Source organism: Chiloscyllium plagiosum, chromosome 26 (genome assembly GCF_004010195.1).
Source record: "Chiloscyllium plagiosum isolate BGI_BamShark_2017 chromosome 26, ASM401019v2, whole genome shotgun sequence".
NCBI lineage: Eukaryota > Metazoa > Chordata > Chondrichthyes > Orectolobiformes > Hemiscylliidae > Chiloscyllium > Chiloscyllium plagiosum.
Window position 1 is genome coordinate 11,022,690 of NC_057735.1, and position 20,232 is coordinate 11,042,921.

General features: G+C 43.0%; 2 protein-coding genes across 2 annotated transcripts in view; both read right to left on the reverse strand.

Moving 5' to 3' along the window:
* Positions 1-7,012, reverse strand: part of LOC122563082 (CXADR-like membrane protein) — an 11,903-nt gene extending 4,891 nt beyond the window's left edge. The window contains exons 1-3 of the mRNA XM_043716491.1: positions 6,902-7,012; positions 3,926-4,237; positions 3,469-3,792 (exon numbers count right to left, since the gene is read on the reverse strand). Of these exons, the coding sequence (XP_043572426.1) occupies positions 3,469-3,792; positions 3,926-4,237; positions 6,902-6,938 (673 nt within the window). The 5' untranslated portion in view covers positions 6,939-7,012. The remainder of the gene's footprint in view (positions 1-3,468; positions 3,793-3,925; positions 4,238-6,901) is intronic.
* LOC122562925 overlaps positions 1-20,232 on the reverse strand; it is a 105,914-nt gene that overhangs the window by 29,950 nt on the left and 55,732 nt on the right. Inside the window, exons 13-14 of the mRNA XM_043716227.1 lie at positions 19,351-19,665; positions 18,894-19,217 (exon numbers count right to left, since the gene is read on the reverse strand). Coding sequence (XP_043572162.1) covers positions 18,894-19,217; positions 19,351-19,665 — 639 coding nt within the window. The remainder of the gene's footprint in view (positions 1-18,893; positions 19,218-19,350; positions 19,666-20,232) is intronic.

Genomic DNA, 20,232 nt, shown 5'->3' on the forward strand with positions numbered 1-20,232 from the left:
TTGGGGGGGGGAGGGGGGGATTGGTGAGGTAGTGAAAGCTGAACACTGGTTAGAGGGTACGGCCTGGTTTGGCGATGGAAAGGATGTGTCCAGTTGGTGGCTGGAAGGAAGGGTCAGTCAGAGGCATGGAAGGGAGGGGGGAGCTGGAAAAAAAGTTGGAAGATGGATAGGGAGGTTATTTGAAATTAGAGACTTCATTGTTGAGTCCTCCGGGCTGTACGCTGCCCAGGCAGAAGATAAAGTGTTCTTCCTCCAATTTGCGATCTGATTCACTGTGGTAATGGAGGAGGCTGAGAATAGACATGTCGGAAATGGAGTGGGAAAGGGAATTAAAATGGGCAGTGACCTGGGGGTTTAGTTGGCCCCTTCAGGCCTATATGATTTGCTCAGCGAACCATTCCCTAAGTTAACGTTTGGTTTCCGCGATGTAGAGAAGACCACATCGGGTGCAGTGGATACATAAACTCGGTTGGAGGAGAGGCAGGTGAACCTTTGTCTCACCTGGAAGGACTGTTTTGGGGCTGGATGGAGTTGAGGGGGGTGGTGTACCAGCAGGTTTTGCATCTTTTATAGTTACAGGGGAAGGTAATGGGGGTTTGGGGATTTGGTGGTGATAGTGGCGGGAACCAACAAGTGATGAAGGCAACGGTGTTTGTGGAAGGTGGAGGGGGGTGGGGACAGGAAGATATTCTTGATCGTGATGTCTAGTTGATGTTCACAAAAGTGTTTAAGGATGATATGTTGGAGGCGGAGACTGGGGTGGAAGGTAAGGACAAGGGACACCCTGTCCTTATTGTGTTTGGTGAGGGGGTGGGGGGAGCAGTTTTAGAGCAGTGGAGCAGGAAATGGAGGAGGTATGCTGTAGTGCTGTCTGGATGAGAGGTGAGTGGGAGTGTGGTGGGTCAGACCCTTAAACGTGAGGACGAGGCATGGATTTGTAGTAATGTCAAATCAGTGTCTGTCCTAAGCATATCTCAAAGTCACAGGCACTTCAGGGACTCCTACAGAGTTAAAGAGATGTAGAGCACAGAAACAGACCCTTCAGTCCAACTCATACATGCCGACCCGATATCTTAAACTGATCTAGTCCCATTTGCCAGCCCTTGTCCCTTATCCCTCTAAACCCTTGCTATTCATGCCTTCTTTATGTTCAAAATCACACAACACCAGGTTGTAGTCCAACAGGTTTATTTGGAAGCACTAGCTTTCGAAGTGCTGCTCCTTCATCAGGTGGTTGTGAAGCAGGACCATAAGACACAGAATTTATCGCAAAAGATTACAGTGTCATGCAGCCACTCCAACCCCGGCTCCTCCAAATCATGACTTTCACCTGTTGGAATTGTACCAGTCTCTGCCACTTATCTGGCAGCTCAGTGCATACACAATGCTTTAAAACATTGCAACTTAGGTCACTTTTAAATCTTTCCCCTCTCACCATAAATCTATGTCCTTGTGTTCTGGATTCCCCCACTCCAGCGAAAAGACTTTGTCTATTTATCCTATCCATGGCTCTAATGATTTTATAAATCTCTATAAGGTCATCCCTCAGCCTCTGACGCTGCAGGGAAAACAGTCCCAGCCTATTCAGCCTCTGCCTATAGTTCAAATCCTTCAACCTTGTAGGATTTACAACTGTGCAGCAGCTCATGTGGCTGCACTCTCACTTTTGATGGCAGCATGTTGGGGGTTCCAGTTCCCCTTCGGGGTTAAAATTCAGCTGGATCCCTTGTAAAACTTTTCTGAATCCTTTCAAGTTTCACAACATCCTTCCCATAGGAGGGAGACCAGAATTGCACACAGCATTCCAAAAGTAGGCAAAAGTGAGGACTGCAGATGCTGGAAACCAGAGTTTAGATCACAGTGGTTCTGGAAAAGCACAGCAGGTCAGGCAGCATCCGAGGAGCAGGAAAATCGATGTTTCGGGCAAAAGCCAATCCTGATAAAGGGCTTTTGCCCAGAACATCGATTTTCCTGCTCCTCAGATGCTGCCTGACCTGTTATGCTTTTCCAGCACCACTCCGCATTCCAAAAGTAGCCAAACCAATGTCCTGTACAGCCGCAACATGATCTCCCAACTCCTGTGTCAATGCTCTGACCAATAAAGGAGGGCATACTAAACATGCACTCCAAGGTCTCTTTGTTCAGCAACACGCTTCACGACCTTTTCATTAAGTGTATAAGTCCTGCTAAGATTTGCTTTTCTAAATGCAGCACTTCACATTTATCTAAATTAAACTCCATCGACTATTCCTCGGCCCATTGGCCCGTCTGATCAAGATCTGTTGTCCTCTGAGATAACCTTCTTCGTTGTCCACTTCACCTCCAATGTTGGTGTCATCTGTAAATTTACTAACCATACCTCCTATATTCAAATCCAAATTATTTATATAAGTGATGAAAAGCAGTTGACCCAACACCAATCCTTGTGGCACTCCACTGATCACAGGCCTCCAGTCTGAAAAGCAACCCTCCACACCACCCTCTGTCTTCTACCTTTGAGCCAGTTCTATATCCAAATGGCTAGTTTTCCCTCTAATCCATGTGATCTAACCTTGCTTATCAGTGTAACATGTTGAACCTTGTTGAGCGCTTTACTGCAGTCCATGTAGACCACATCCACTGCATGCCCTCATTAATTGTCTTTGTTACTTCTTCAAAAAACTCAATCAAGTTTGTGAGACATGATTTTTCATGCACAAGACCATGTTGATCATCCCTAATCAGTCCTTGCCTTTCCAAATACATATGAATCAGGTCCCTCAGGATACCCTCCAACAACTTGCCCAACACCAATGTCAGGCTCTCCAGCCTATAGTTCCCTAGCCTTTCCTGACCAACTTTCTTAAATATGGCCTTGCATTAGCCCATCTCCAGTTTTGCGGCACCTCACCTGTGACTATCTTTAGTATGAATAGCATTACTTCTCTCTACTGGGCAGTGGGATCCAGCTGAATTTTAACCCCGAAGGGGAACTGGAACCCCCAACATGCTGCCATCAAAAGTGAGAGTGCAGCCACATGAGCTGCTGCTGATAGTTCCAAATACAGTTCCCGGGTGTCACTTCGACTTGATGCTGACTTGCTTCTTCTCTGACAGCTCAAACAGATCATATCAGGAAATGGCTGCAGGCAATATTTACAGATATTTCATTGTACAACTGATCTCCACTCTATCCCCAATATCTGTCCGAAATCTGGACACAACAGTCACGGACTGAATTTGATAATTCCATTACTTAGAAAAATGCAAATCATTCGTCAATCAAATATTGTTTTAATTTGCAGAGATTATTGGAGTTTTTGAGATGTCTATGCATGCTGTGGATAGTATTTTATGCACCTCCTCATTTTCCAAGCACAGTGCAAAGAGTTGGCTTTGTTCAGAACAGACAAGAAGACAAATGGAGTGCATTTTCTCAATTACAGTTTCCCAGAGTGAGATAATAAACATTGTTTACATCACACTTACTGATGCTGTTGGTCTGTATCCTGTAACTGCAGTTCTTCTCTCTTACCTTGTTGACTGACACATGAACAATTTCACTGGATTTTGTTCCCTGAGTATTTGAGGCTGTGCAGTAATATTGATGATGTCGCTGTGTGAAGGATTGACAATGTAGATCCAGTTTATTGGTGTAAGAGATCTTTGAATCTTGAGATGGCATCTTCTCAGACCATGTGTAGTGAATGGGGAGGGATCCCTGGGCAGACTCACAGGAGACTGTCACTGAACCCCCAGAACATGAGACATTTGTTTGGGATAAATATTGAAGCCCAGGAACAGAAACGGCTTCTGTGGGAAAGAAACAATTATTGAGAGATCAAAGATCAAATATCCTCCAAAACTTTGTCATGTTTCTTCCTGAATAAAACACTGATCAAATATATCAGGAGAGAGTAATTTTAAAAATCACTGAGACATTTACCGTCAGAGATGTTCAGCTTTACATTAAACATTGGGTCAAGGCCAGGAGTCTCGATCCCACAGCTGTACCATCCTGCATCTCCCCATTGAAGATTCGTGATTGTGACAAGAAATATTCCTTGTGTTTTGTTATTGATTGATATTCTCCCATTTGGCCAATTTGTCGTTGCTATAACCTTACACTGACGAGTCCATCCATGACACCAATATTTCATGCTTGGCTGGTACCTCCGTGCTTCATAGTGACAAGATATTGTGATCGCTCTTCCCAAAATTCCCATTGCATTTTTTTCTGCCCATAAAGCACCTGAAACTGAGGATAAATCATGTCAAACATTTGACGAGTAGAAAATGCTTAATACACAGAGACATATTTTAATTAGCTACATTCCATCCACCTCACGATGAGGACAACTGGTGTGGCTGGTGGCTCAGTGGTTAGCACTGCTGCCTCACAGCGCCAGGTACCTGGATTCGATTCCCACCTCGGGCAACTGTCTGTGTGGAGTTTGCACATTATCCCTGTGTCTGTGTGGGTTTCCTCCGGGTGCTCAGGTTTCCTCCCACAGTCCAAAGATGTGCAGGCCAGCTGAAATTGGCCATGCTGAATTGCCCATAGTGTTAGGTGCATTAGTCAGGGATAAATATAGGGTAGCAGTCTGGGTCGGTTACTCTTCAGAGGGTCGGTGTGGACTTGTTGGGCAGAAGGGCCTTTTCCACACTGTAGGGAATCTTGTCCCTTAACAGAGTCTCAGGGTGTTCCAAATTCCCAGGGAATGATTGAAACAGTCGGGATACTTTATTACACCACTGGTCGAGGCTAGCCACAATCTTGAAATTGGGTTTGTGCTGCCCGCTGTGGGCTCTGACTCCACCATGTGTGACATCATCGAAATGTTGCCCCCCCACCCCCCACCCACGGAGAGCAGCCTGAGTGACAGGCCTGGATTGGAGTCGGCTGGGGATCAGTGTGAAGGAGGGTACAGGTGCTGAAGAATCTTTACTCCGACCGGAGAAGGAGGGTTTAATCCAGGGAGGAGAGAGGGTGTGTGTAGACTCATGGTGGGCTCAGGGGCTGCATTTTCAGGGCTCAACGTGTAGATACAACAGGTGACCCAGGCAAAATGATGAGAGACCTCAAGTGGGAAAGGAAGAGAATTGAAGTTCAGCAAAGGATGGTTCATGAGGGGAGAGAGAGATCAATGTGCAGGATCTAGAGGGCAGTAAAGGTAGGATTATTTGTAATCACATATTGTTGTCATTGTATGGATAATAAAATAACAGAGCTAATTTACTGATTGTTCTGGATGAGATGCTTCATGGGAAAATGTTTAAATTGCTGCCATGTTTTGTCCTGGTTTGGAAGAGGAGCAGCCTGTTGATGACTGGATAGTCTTTACTTCAATAAATTTCTAATGAAAGGCTTATCCAGAAACGTCGACTCTTCTGCTCCTCGGGTTCTGCCTGACAGGCTGTGCTTTTCCAGTGCCACTATTTGTCTCTGATCTCCAGCATCTGCAGTCCACAATTTCTCCTTTCCTTCAATAGCTACCAGACCTCCGGTCTCATTGAGAGAATAGCTGTTTGTGTGGGGAATGATTCTTGACTGAAACAACAGAATGGAATTGAAACGTAAAGTGGAGAGAAGAGAAAGGGAGACAGATACATGAATGTGGAAAGCTGATGGAAGTCAGGAGAAAGAGACCTTCTTGGAAAGAGGAAGCCTTGAAATAAAGGGGATTGTGAAACAGATGCATGCTTCAGTTCTCTGTCTGTAAAGTACTCTGCATGAAATGAGTGGGCATAAACCACAACATGTTCCAGGCAGATTTGATCTCACAGAATTCACTGAGTTGCAGTCAAGGGTAATGCAACATTGGGAATTTTAATAATGTGTGTTTGACATTATCTTGACAAAATCTATCACAAAGAAGGAGAGGTGAAAATGTTGAACAATAGGTTTATTGCAATGTTACATTGCAATGTTAAAATCAATGGGATTGAAAAAGCATAAATAACTTCTTGTGGGAGGAGAAATATAAACTAACCACCTATTTTTATGCTAAAGCCTCATTAGAAAATATTGAATTAATGGTTTTTGAAAGGAAAATAAATAATAAAAAATCAAAATTGTTTTGTTTGGGGACTTCTGACCACCACTTTTTAGTCGATGTTGGACGTGAAGCAACATTAGAAGCTTGCAATAAATTAAAATAGGCTTTCATTTTAATTTTGCTGCTTACTCACTTCAACAAAATTGTGTTGTTCTCTTTATTTCATTCCAAATTGTTAATGCACCTGTACATTATTTGTTTACTGTATTCCACGGTAGAATAATACTTTTAAAGAAGATACAACATTCCCTTTAAATAACAAAGTCTTACATGAAAGCTAGTGTGCTTCCAATTAAACCTGTTGGACTATAACCTGGTGTTGTGTGATTTTTAACTTTACATATTTAGAGTTGCATGAAGCAGACAAAGTACATGCTGTGTCTGTTTTCTGCAGCTTGTTCTTCCAGGAACAGGTCATTCCTCTGAGCCAGTTGCTGTAATGTGAGCGGTGTGACTCAGCATTGGATAAGGCTGATCTGGAACCTCACCCACTCTTACTCCCTGCCCTGTGCATTTTGGAAAGATTTGCAGGTTGTTTATGAACCTGTTTGGCTTTGTGAGTATACACAATCCTTTGCAAAATGTGTTGGAGTGAGAATCGAACACTGAGCATTTGTCAGGGCAATAACAATGTTACTCACTGTGTCACAAGAGCTTCCTTTGTGCCTTTACATGTCTCCAAATATTGAAGCATTTCCACTGTATAAAGCATGGTGTGGAGGAGCCAGTGTTGGACTGGGGTGGACAAAGTTAAAAATCACACAACACCAGCTTATAGTGTGATTTTGTTTTACTGTATAAAGCAGAGAGTGGACTTCAACAAACATTGATTATCTGAATATACAACTCGGATGGTCACTCACCAGGAATGGAACAAATGAAGAGAATCAAAGTCCACATCGTTTTATTCACAAAGATCAGTTCAGTTCTTGATGTCAGTCTCTCAACTCTTGTTTCTCACATTGGAATAAGTGTATAACGCAACGTCTACAAGAATTGAAATGAGGAAGAGGATATAGGAAGGCAGTTTCTGAAACTACAGTGAGCCAGATGATGAAAGCTGACTCTGAAGGAATTAGTCTCTTGTCAGTGATTTTTAACAGAGGAACTAAATTACTTTTCATTGAATGAATAGAAAATTCTGAAATCAAGACAGTTTAAGAGTCAGCTGCTGTGGGTAATAGTGACCCAAGATCATCATTCAGACTGAAATCTCAGCTGCACTAGAAATGGTTCATTCTTCCACGTAAGCAACTTTTGACAAAGATTTTGCCAAAAATAGTTCTCTTCTATGAAAATTATTCCTGCAACTAACAATAGAGTTTTTATTAATATGTTGTCATGGAGTCATGGCATACCACAATATGGAAAGAGACCCTTCAGTCCAACTTGTCCATACCCATAACGCCAAATAAAATGGGTCCCATCTGCTTGCACTGAGCCCAAAGCCTTCAATCATTTATTTATGCTCTTATCTAAATGCCTTTTAAATGTTGTAACTGTACCCACATCCACCACTTCCTCTGGAGGTTCATTCCCCATGTGCACCACTCTCTGTGAAGAAGTTTTCAAACATTCTCCTTTCAGCTTAGAAATATGGCCCTTCATCTTGAAATCCCTCCTCCAGGGAAAGGACACCCACCATTCACTTCTTCTGTAAACCTCATTATTTTATAAAGCTCAATAAGGTCTACTCTCAACCTCCTATGCTCCATGGAAAAAAGTCCCAGCCTATCCAGCCTCTCCTTGTAATTCAAGCCCTCCATTCCCAGCAACTCCTGGTAAATTTCTTCTGAGTCCTCACCAGATTAATAATATTCTTCCTTTTATACAGAGACCAAAACTGGATAAATCCTCCCAAAGAGGTCTCACCAATGTTCGGTTCAAATGCAAAAACAGTCCCAAATCCTATACTCCAATAAGGTCTGAGCAATAAAGCAAGCAAGCTAAATCCTTTCTTAACCGCCCTAACAACATGTGCTGCCAGCTCCAATTAATTATTAACCAGAACCCCTAGGTCTCTCTGTTCTACAACACTACCCAAAGCCTACTTTCAGTTGTGTAACTTTTTTTTGTTTTACCAAAATGCTATACCTCACATTTATCCAAACTAAACTCCATCTGCCACTCTTCAGCCCATTGAACCAATTGTCCAAGCTGCCTTTGTAACCTTAAATAATTTCTTCACATTCCACTATACCACCAATCTTGGTGTCATCCACAAATGTACTAACCCTGCCTCCCATATTCATATCTAAACCTTTTGTATAAATGACCAACAAATGTGGACTCTGCCCTGATCCCTGTGGAACACCCCTTGTCATAGGTCTTGAGTGTGAAAAACAATTCTCTATCAATCACGCTCTGTCTCCTGTCGTTCAGCTAATTTTGTATCCACTTGGCAAGCTCACCCTAAATCCATGTGATCTACCTTTACTAATTAGACTGCCATGCAGAATCTTGGGAAAGGCTTTACTCAAGTCCAAGTAAACAATATCTACTGTTCTGTCCTGATCAGTCTTCTTGATTACTTCCTCAACAAACTCAGCCAAGTTTGTGAGACAGGATTTCTCTCGCACTAAACTGTGTTGACTATTCCTGATTATTCCTTGCCTCACCAAATGCTTTCTGAATCCTACCTTTCAGAATTACCTCCAACAACTTACCTCCCACCGAAGTTAAATTCTCAGGTGTGTACTTGCCAGGCTTCTCCTTACATCCCTTCTAAAACAAAGGCACAACATTTGACACTTCCCAGTCATTCGATACCTCAACAGTATTTCTAATGATACAAATATGTCCGCAAGGGTCCCTCGATGTCCCACTAATTTCCCACGATGTCCAGGTCTAGCACAATCCATCACTGTAGCCATTGGTGCTCATCAGTTGATGGGTTTCATAGAGATGTCATTGGCCAAGTTTTGAGAGGATACTCCTTGTCTCCCAGCAGCTATCCCTGTATGTCCGGAGACTCTTGGGAAGGAGCAGGACCCGGTGACCATTTAATATCTCAGTATTGTGGGACCTCCCAGTATATCGAAGACATACCTCCAAAATCTGGCATCGATGGTCACATACAGTTTGAGCATTGATGGAATGGAAGCCTTTCCTGTTCCCAAGCTCTGCAAGTTGGTGATGGGTACATTCTGAAAACAATGTGGGTGCAGCTTCTGCAATCCTACACCTGGGGTGAACCAGTGATGGTGGGACATTCTCCTTCCTGGACTGAGTGTCTCTCCCTGTCACAACTCAGGGACAGACATGAATCGCTGTGATCCGGAGAAAATGGCATCAGAGACAGCTCGACTGCATTTGTGTGTCAGAGAGTGGGAGATACCACACAGCTGCTCAGTCACTCATTGAGAGTCTTTGATGTAGGGGAGAGTGGCTAGGGTTTCTGGACGTGTTTTGTCTGCTTGTCGGTGGACTGTGTTCATTGGGTACCTTTTTTTTAGAATAGACAGTATAGGTGATTTTCCTCTGTTCTGTGTATTTCCTCTGTGCTGCAGTGTGTGTTGGCTCATTGAAATAATGTTCTGATACAGCTTGATACAGTGTGATACAGGAAGTGACTTCACCACAGGAAATGACATCACCAACCTAAAGAAACACAAACATATAAATAGAAAGCAGGAATTATCAGCAGTGCTTCGCCTGAGGCCCACCAGGCCATACCGGGTAGGGTGAGAAATATCTGGAAATGAACCTTCCAGCTCAGCGAACAAACCTACATCCAAAATGAGTGACATGTTGTTGAAGTGTAATTTGATGCCAGTGATAGGATTGACTCAGTGGATGCATGGTGGATGCAATTGCCCCTTCAAATTCATAGAATTTTACTCCTACCCCCCTTATCCTCCCTGTCCAAAGTATGAATAACTGACTCCACCCCCACTCTGCAATTGGGTGTCAGCCATTTTACACAGTTGTTGTGCAGTGACTGGGTCAGGATTGGTGAAGTGTCAACTGAGTGTCTTTGTGGCACAAACAGAAATTGCTGGAGAAATTCAGCAGGTCTGGGGACATCTGTGGGGAGAAAGCAAAGTTAATGTTTTGGATCCAGTGAACATTTTTCAAACTATTAGTAGGTTTGATAAGGTGCTCCATGTGCTGCAGACATGGGGCGTGCGGTGTTTCTGTGAATTAACAGCAGACTCTGCCTGTGATGCAGAATGATCCTTCTTCCTCTCTTTACTGTTGCTGTCCCTGTGGATCCAATGATCTTTTGTCACCTCACCATTTCTGTTCATCCTCTCTCTATAGCCATTATGTCCCTAACTTCCCATCAGAGCCATGTCTTTGAGAACTGCAAAGCCCTTAAGGGCCCCAACCTTCCCCAACCTTGAAGGATAAAGTGACAGTGACCTGGGATAACCCACATCCTGTTGCTCTCTGACACCTCCTGTTCTGTGAGAACACCCGAAAGAGTAATTGTATGTTTTATTTCCTCTTTAGACCAGATCAGATTCAGGTTTTTTTATTAAGTATTTGTTAATGCATGCTTGGGAGCTATACAGATCAAAAAATGGTGAATGTGTGAAATCTTTAGGAGAGCAACAAAGATTTTATTCTATGCTGTTCTATCTTAACAGCATTGTCAGAATGACATTGACGTGGGATGGTGCCATAGAGCTATATGCCGACCCCCTTTCTACTCAGTGCCTCCCATTATGACAAGCTGTCACTTTGAACTCTGAGGTAAAACACAATGCAGCTCCCAGAGACTGGCAGCCTGCAGCTTACAGTGACAGGGCTCTGAGTTTAACTGCGATGGAAGCGCAGTGACTGGCAGCCTGCAGCTTACAGTGACAGGGCTCTGTGTTTAACTGCGATGGAAAGCACAGAGCCTGGCAGCCTGCAGCTTACAGTGACAGGGCTCTGTGTTTAACTGCGATGGAAAGCGCAGAGACTGGCAGTCTGCAGCTTACAGTGACAGGGCTCTGTGTTTAACTGTGATGAAAAGCACAGAGCCTGGCAGCCTACAAACTAGTGTCCCAGAGCTCCACATTCTACTGGTGTGAGAGCTGGACTGAGAGCAGGTCTGGTGATGAGGGGAAGGCTGACGGTTTGCCCATGATGACTTGAGTGGATATTGAGTGGAGGAGGATTGTCTCCAGGGGTTGTGCAGGGATATGGTGGTGAAGTCAGATGAAGTCTGGGTGAAGTTTGAGACAAGCAATCAGTGAGTAGCATTCACCAGCTAGCTGCTGTGATTAACACACTGGGAATTTGCACTGTCTCATTTTTGGAGGCAAAGGAAGAATTGGGAAATTGTGAATAAATACTGAGTATTCGGTTAATAATGAGATCCAAATGCATGGACATAAGTTGGTCAGAACTCAGTCGTGAGATTCTGAAGTTGCCATTTATACACTTGAAGAGAAAATTGGAAAATCATTTCTCGATAAGAAATTCTTTGTGTATTTTCCCAACTTCTTGGAATTTTCCACATCGTTCTAGGAAGAGAAAAAAACCGACCCATCTCCCTCTTTCTCTGTGAGAGTCTCCCATTCTCGTTAAAAGTGGATATTGCTCTATCCCATAGAAAAGTGGGAGGTATCATTGGAGACACCGTTTCTAGTGAATGAGTAATGCAAATTGCTTATTTCTTAAAGAAAGAGACTCCTATTGACATACATCATGACAAAATAAAATGAAGTATAAATCTGCAATGTTGTATTGCACAAACAAATTTTAATCAATGTAGATATTCAAAGTAGTGGTTCCAGTGATCATTTCAGTCGCTGGTTCCTCTTCCACTCCATTAATGGAAAATTATTTTCTGACAAAATGTCATTTCTCATACAGAATTAAGAAATGAAATGTGCAATGTGAGACAGATAATGAATATTCAAACAAGATGCAAAATTCCAGCCGGTGTCAAAGGAGCAGAAAGTCTTCATTTTCCCACATTCGTCAAGGTGAGAGCATCAGATTCAATGAGTAACTGGAAAGAAATATCAGATACATTGAGACAGAGAGCGATGCCTTATTGGTCATGTTAGTTTTGAATTAAAGTCTGGACATGGCAATGAACTGAGCAAAGCTCGAGATGAACTGGAGCTATGTCCAGATCACACTCCTCCTTCCCCATCACCTATTGCACATGTGCTGGGAAAATAATCCAGAACAATTCCACTTAAAGACGTCACACATTATTTTATCACAGAGAGTTAACGTTTCCCTGCAGTTAAGCTGGTGAGCAGTTGACCGCAGAAGTAGGTTAAGACATACAACACAGCGGCAATTACAGTCCAATCAACATCAAGTTTGATCAGGTATTCAGTGAGATCAGGGGTGATCTGATAATCTTCAATCTCACTTTTCTGCCTGTTCCCCATCATCATGATTTGCTGACTGATTAAACACCAGACTATCTCAGCCTTGAGTGCACTTAATGGCACAGCCTCATCAATCCACTTTGGTAACTAATTCTGTAGATTCACAATCACCTTAGAGATATAAATTCTCCTCATCTCAGTCTGAAATGTATGATCCCTTGATCTGAGATGATGCCGTCTGGTCCTAGACACACCCCGTCAAGTCCTCTCCTCAGAAAATAGTCCCTCCATACCTTAGATCAGCCTATTGTCCAGCCTTGATCCCTCCTCAGGACATAAAAGATTGAGGATGCTCTGTACAATACCATTATACAATGTTTTTGAAATACGGTCATGGAGAGAGATGAGGCAGGATCAGAGTTGGCCATTCTGACCCTCAAGCTCCTTCAGTATTCACCTGGATCATTGCAGATCATCTCCCTGAATATCATTTTTCTTGCACTAACCCCAAGTCCCTCCATATCTTCATTACCCAGAACATTATTGATCTCTGTTTTGAATATACTCAAGGCTGGTCCCTCCAGAGCTCTCTGGGGCAGAGAATTCCAACAAACCATCACCCTCTGAGTGAAGAAATTCCTGCTCATCTCAGTCCCAAATGGTCAACCCATTCTTCTCAAACTGTGTCACCTGCTTCGAAACCCCTCCACCCAGGGCCACCTCATTGATGGGGAACTTAGAGTGCTCAAAATCATTCGTGTAAAGGCCATGATGCTCACCTAATGTTTTCGTGTAAACATTGTGACTGAAACAGAACAAATCACCAGGAGAGTGAAGAGTACCCAGCGTATCACATCCCAGACAACGTAACTGTGTAAAACAGAAGAAATACGAAATCATTTGAAGGAAACAAGACTGCTTGATGTTTCAAACATTTATCCCCTGTTTACACTGCAGTATATTGTATCAAAATAAAGCAGCACAGCTCAGGGAGTTAAGTGGGAAAATTAAATTACAGTTTAATTTATGATTGACTTGAACAACATATAAAGACCAAATGCAACAAGTTTCAGTAGCACATCCTGTCATGCTCAGCATCTTGTTATCAATGAGGATTATTAGATGTGGATGGATATTTGCAGGAGCACTGCAGTCTGGTGTAATATTCCAGTGGGTGAGAAGTCCCTTCAGTGAGTGAGGAACTCAGAATATCATTATCCCACACTGCTCCTGCACCTTCTAACAGGCAAGGCTTAACCAGCTGGAACCTGACAGCCTCCCACCTGCTCAGTTTGGGAATAATGTTTTACATGAGTGACCGGAGGAGGAGATGGTGATAGAGAGTGTAATGTCCCTGGCAGTGATACTCCAGACAGCCTGGCTCAACAAAATCTGTCATTTCTTTGGAAAATACAACGTCACGAGCTTAGATGAATAATGAAGCATTTAACCTGGGACGTGGCAGGCAGATAATTGGCACTTCATTTGATGAATTTCTAATAACATAAATAGCAACATTGTAACTATCACGATGTGGAAATTGAACCCCTCTGCTAATTAAAACTAAAATTAAAACACCCAGAAAAGCTCACCTGAAGCTCACCAGTAAGGAAGTGAACATAATAATATTGTATAAAATGAGTGATCGTTTCCATTCTGATAAATCATTGTCTGAAACTGAAACTCATTGAAAGCTTTTATGCTGAATCACTTATTCTCACTTGGAATCAATGCTAATGGAAATATCGACAATGAAATTGTTCTACCTTTGACTGACAGACTTGGGCCCTGAAGATGTTCTTGTTGCTGTTGGTGATGTTGTTGGTGATATTGTTGAGGAATTATCACAAGTATATTCCCTTCCTGTTGAGACATAAGGTAATATTCAGCTGCAACTGAGTCTCACTTACAGAACATTTCTGTGATCCAGGACCTTCGGGTGACCATCCTCCAAGGCGGACTTCGGGACAGGCAGCAGCGAAAAGTGGCTGAGCAGAGGCTGATAGCTAAGTTCGGTACCCATAGGGAGGGCCTCAACAGGGACCGTGGGTTCATATCACACTGCAGGTGACCACCATTGCACTATACAAACACACAGACACTTCTATACACACACAAATGCACAGACACACCTATACATAGACACACACACAGGCACTCACACACACTCCCACACTCTCACCTGTACCCTGTCGCTGACTTAGACCCCTTTACACTCACACACATATTCACTCTCTCTCACAGACACTCACAACCCCGCACCCCAGACACACACACAAACACACACACACTCCTACAGACACACACCCTCCCACACTCATACATGCACCCTCTCACAGACTTAGACCCAGTTACACTCACACACACATATACACTCTCTCTCACAGATACTCACAACCCCCCACCCCAGACACACACACACACAAAAACCCACATGCACACATACACATATACGTTTGTGGGGTGAATTTATACTTGCAGAGTTACATTGAACTTTGCTCAAAAACTGCATGAATCCATGTAAGACTCTGTTAACTCACTTTTTAGATTAGAATCAGTCTAAACATTATGGCACAGACAACAGAACATGGGGGCTAACACCTTCAACATCTTAACATCTTATCTGGGCTGACACCAATTGTTACAGTTTACCTGAGAATGTAACTTTTTTTTAAATTGTGATTTACATATGAAAGAAGTGAAACTATCATGGTCATTCTAACAGATGAGAGACTTAAACAATCAAGGTATTTTTCAATGTATAATTTCAGTTACATCACAATGTAAACTTTTGCTATAAATTCTGAGTCTTACAATTGCGTCCTCCACAACCACCTGATGAAGGAGTGGCGCTCTGAAAGCTAGTGCTTCCAATTAAATCTGTTGGATTATAACCTGGTGTTGTGTGATTTTTAACTTTGTACACCCCAGTCCAACACCGGCACCTCCAAATCATGACCAAGAGAGCACTCTTCAAAAAAAGAACCTCAGGACTTGTTGTGAATAATGGATTTTGTTGAATTAGTTTTGCTATAAATCCCCAAGTCTGGCAAGATATGGTAGTGACCTATTTTGTACATAATTTGTATTTTGTTCCTCATCTGGACATTGATGCTCCTGTATTCTTATTAAAGCATTTGAAAAGCCGAAGTTGGGTTGGACTATATTACTAAGATCTCCTTTCTCCTCATTGTCAAACATAAAAGAAAATTCCAGCCACTGAGCTGGTCACTGCTCCCGCTGGACAATGTATTCCTGGGGATCCAGCAGCCCCTGCTCTGTCCTGTAATATTCTGTGATTGCTGGGTGAGCTTCCACTGTGATTTTTGCCTTCACTATGGTATTTAGACCCAATGATGTAGTCTTTACGTTAGCTCCTGTTACATGAGAACAAGGCGTCGATGTAGTAGTACTGACAAATCAAAAGGTATGGATAACAGTGACTGGCCTAAACATATCTCACAGCCACTGGCACTTCAGGGTCTGGGTTAAAACTGAGGTATTCAGTTATATACAGTGACACCCGTCCATCAGCATGTCATTTCTGATGTGACCCTGACTAAAATGGAGTCTGACACCATTATCCCCTCAGATCACATGCTACGATGCAGTGATGACTTTATCTATTAAAGGTATAACACACACAAGCTGTGAGATGTAACACAAAGCAGAAGTGCAGCATTTATGCATTTTCTGGAGCTTTATTACAATTTTGTCCATTTTCAAAAATAAATTAACACCTTGTCCAAAATTGTTCCAACATCAAAGAGACGTGATGTGATGAGGTACAGTTATTTGTAATATGAAAGAAACTTAACCAATGAGCAGTTTGAATAAACATTGAATGAATGTGTCAGCCTCAGTGTTTGTATAAAACTTACCAATGCTGCTGATTTATATCATGGAACTACAGCCCCTCTCTGCTACACTGGGAACTCAGACATGAACCATTTCATTGGGTTTTGTTCCCTGAGAATTTGAGACTGTGCAGTAATATTGATGATTTTGTTGTGTGAAGGATTGACAATGCAGATCCAGTTTATTGGTGACAGAGATCATTGAATCGGGAAATGGGGTCTTCTCAGACCATGTGACGTGACTGGGGAGGCACCCTTGGACAAACTCACAGGAGACTGTCACTGAACTGGAAATGTGTTGCTGGAAAAGCGCAGCAGGTCAGGCAGCATCCAGGGAACAGGAGAATCGACGTTTTGGGCATAAGCCCTTCTTCAGGAATGGGGAAAGTTTGTCCAGCAGGCTAAGATAAAAGGTATGATGGATTTGACTGAGACAGGGTGGGGGGGGAAATGAGGAAACTGGTGAAATCTGAGTTCATCCCTTGTGGTTGGAGGGTTCCTAGCCGGAAGATGAGGCGTTCTTCCTCCAACCGTCGTTTTGTTGTGGTCTGACGATGGAGGATTCCAAAGACCTGCATATCCTTGGTGGAGTGGGAGGGGGAATTGAAATGTTGAGCTACAGGGTGGTTGGGTTGGTTGGTCCGGGTGTCCCAGAGGTGTTCTCTGAAACGCTCCGCAAGTAGCCGGCCTGTCTCCCCAATATAGAGGAGGCCACATCGGGTGCAGCTCTGATCTCCAGCATCTGCAGACCTCACTTTCTCCTCCTTCTTTGCGAAATAAACATTTATTACAAAACTGACTGTAATTGAAGAACCAAAAACCTCCACCACTTTGCCCTTCACTATCCCATTTAGTGTCATAGACTCATTTGGCACAGAAATAGACCCTTCGGGTTAATACGTCCGTGCCAAACAAGTTTCTCAAAACACACCAGTCCCACTTGCCTGCATTTGGCCTATATCCCTCCAAATCTTTCTTATTCATGTGCTGATCCAAATATCTTTTTAACGTTGCAACTGACCCGTCATCTCCCATGTCCTCTGGCAGCTCATTCCACATATGAGCCACCCTCTGTGTGAGAATGTTGCCCCTCAGGTTCATTTTACATCTTTCTCCTCTCACCGTGAAAACATGACCCCTCACTTTGAACTCTCCCAGCCTAGTGAAAGCAACGTTTGCTAATCACCTTATCTAGATCCCTCATGATTTTATAAACCTCGATAAAGTCACCTCCCAACCTCCTCCACTCCAGGGGAAAAAGTCCCAGCCTATCCTTATCACTCAAACCCTCCAGTCACAGCAACATCTTAGGAAATCTTTTCTGAAACCTCTTCAATTTAATAATAACCTTCCTGAAGCAGGGTGACTCGAACTGTACACATTAAACCAAAAGTAGCCTCACCATCATTCTATACAAGCGACATGTGATGTTCCAACTCTTACACTCAATGGTCTGAGCAATGATGGTGAGCATGCTAAATACCTTCTTTACCACCCTGTCTACTTCTGATGCAAATTTCAAAGATCCCTTGGGTCTCTGTGTTCAACAGCACAACCCAGGGCCCTACTTTTAATTGTATTAGTCCTATCCTTATTTGTTCTACCAAAAACCTTTAGCTCACATTGATCCAAATTAAACTCCATCTGCCACTCGTCAGCCCATTGGCCCAATTGGTCAAGATCCTTTTGCAATCGTAGATAACCTTTGTCACTGTCAACAATACCACCAATTTTGGTGTCATTCATAAACTTATGAACCATGCCTTCTAAATTCTCATTCAAATCGTTTATATAAATTACACCGATCCCTGCAGAACACCACCAGTCACAGGCCTCCAGTCCAAAAAAATAACCCCCCACCACCCTCTGTCTCCTGCCATCAAGCTAATTTTGTATTCAATTGGCGAGCTCACCCTGAATCCCATGTGATCTAACTTTACAAATTAGTCGAGAATGTGGAAACCTCATGGAGATAACAAATACTGTTCCGCCTCATTAATCTTATCGCTGACATCCTGAAGAAAATGTAATCAAGTTTGTGATGCCACAATTTTCCACATACTATCCCTAATCTGTTCGTGCCTCTGCAAATGCATGTAAATCCGATCTCTCAATATTGCCTTCAACAACTAACCGCTGATGTCAGACCCACAGATCCATAATGCCCATGCTTCTCCATTCAGCTTTTCCGAAATGAAGGCATAACATTCGCCAAATTCCAGCCCTCCGCAATCTCACCTGTGACTGCGGATGATGCAACTAGCTCAACTATGGGCCCCTCAACTTTCCAAATTTCCCACACTGTCCTGGGAGACACTTGATTGGGTTCTGGAGATTTATACATTGTTATGTATTTTAAAACTTTCAGCACTTCCTATCTGTAATATGGACTGTTTTCATGACATCAATATTTAATTCCCTGAGTTCCCTAATCTCCACGTCTTTCTCCACAGTAAAATATTCAAAATATTTGTTTAGTACCTCCCCCATTTATGAAGAACTTAGTTGCAGGAAGCAAATGGTTGTGATGTAGCAATGGAGTTGTTGCAATGCTTCTCCATGCTGTGGGCTGGATTTTATACACCTGCTCATTTTCCAAGTACAGTGCTAACCATTGGCTTAATTCAGAACTGATAATGAAACAAATGGAGTGCATTTTATCAATTACAGTTTCCCAGAGAGAGATAGTAAACAAACATTGTTTACATCACACTTACTGATGCTGTTGGTCTGTATCCTGTAACTGCAGTTCTTCTCTCTTACATTGTTGACTGACACATGAACAATTTCACTGGGTTTTGTTCCCTGAGTATTTGAGGCTGTGCAGTAATATTGATGATGTTTCTGTGTGAAGGATTGACAATGTAGATCCAGTTTATTGGTGTCAGAGATCATTGAACCTTGAGATGGGGTCTTCTCAGACCATGTGTAGTGAATGGGGAGGGATCCCTGGGCAGACTCACAGGAGACTGTCACTGAACCCCCAGAACATGAGACATTTGGTTGGGATAAAAATCGAAGTCCAGGAAAAGAGACGGCTTCTGTGGGAAAGAAACAATTATTCTGTGAGAAAAATCAAATAACCTCCAACACTTTGCCACTTTTCTTCCTGGATAAAACACTGATCGGGCATATCAGCAGAGAGTATTTTTTAAAAATCACTGAGAGATTTACCGTCAGAGATGTTCAGCTTTACATTAAACATTGGGTCAAAGGCAAAAGTCTTAATCCCACAGTTGTACCATCCTGCATCTTCCCATTGAAGATTAGTGATTGTGACAAGAAATATTCCTTGTGTTTTGTCGTCAGTGATCGTTATTCTCCCATTTGGCCAATTTGTTTTTGCTCTAACAGAACACAGACGACTCCATCCTTGACACCAATATTTCACGTGTGACTGGTACTGCTGCGCTTCGTAATGACAAGATATTGTGATCGCTCTTCCCAAAATTCCCGTTACGTGTTCCTCTGCCCATAAAGCACCTGAAACTGAAGAGACAATATTTCAGAAATTTAACTGGAAAGGACTGCTTAAAACAATCAGATACATTTTAATCAGCTACATTCCATCCAGTACATGATGAATGTAATCATTAACATAAACCCTTATCAGAGCCTCAGGGTGTTCTAAATTCCCAGGGAATGATTGAAACAGTCGGGATATTTTCTTACCCCACTGGTCGAGCTTTGGGATAATCTTGAAATTGGGTTTGTGCTGCCCGCTGTGGGCTCTGACTCCACCGTCTGTGACATCATCGAAACGTTGCCCCTACCCCCCACCCCGCTGGAGAGCAGCCTGAGTGACAGGCCTGGGTTGGAGTCGGCTGGGGATCAGTGTGAAGGAGGGCACAGGTGCTGAAGGGTCCTTATTCCGACCAGAGAAGGAGGGTTTCATCCAGGGAGGAGAGGGGAGTGTGTGGAGACTCATGGTGGGCTCAGAGGCTGCATTTTCAGGGCTAAAGGGGCAGATACAACAGGTGACCCAGGAAGATGATGAGAGACCTCGAGTGGGAGAGGAAGAGAATTGGAGTTTCGCGAGGGATGGTTCGTGATGGG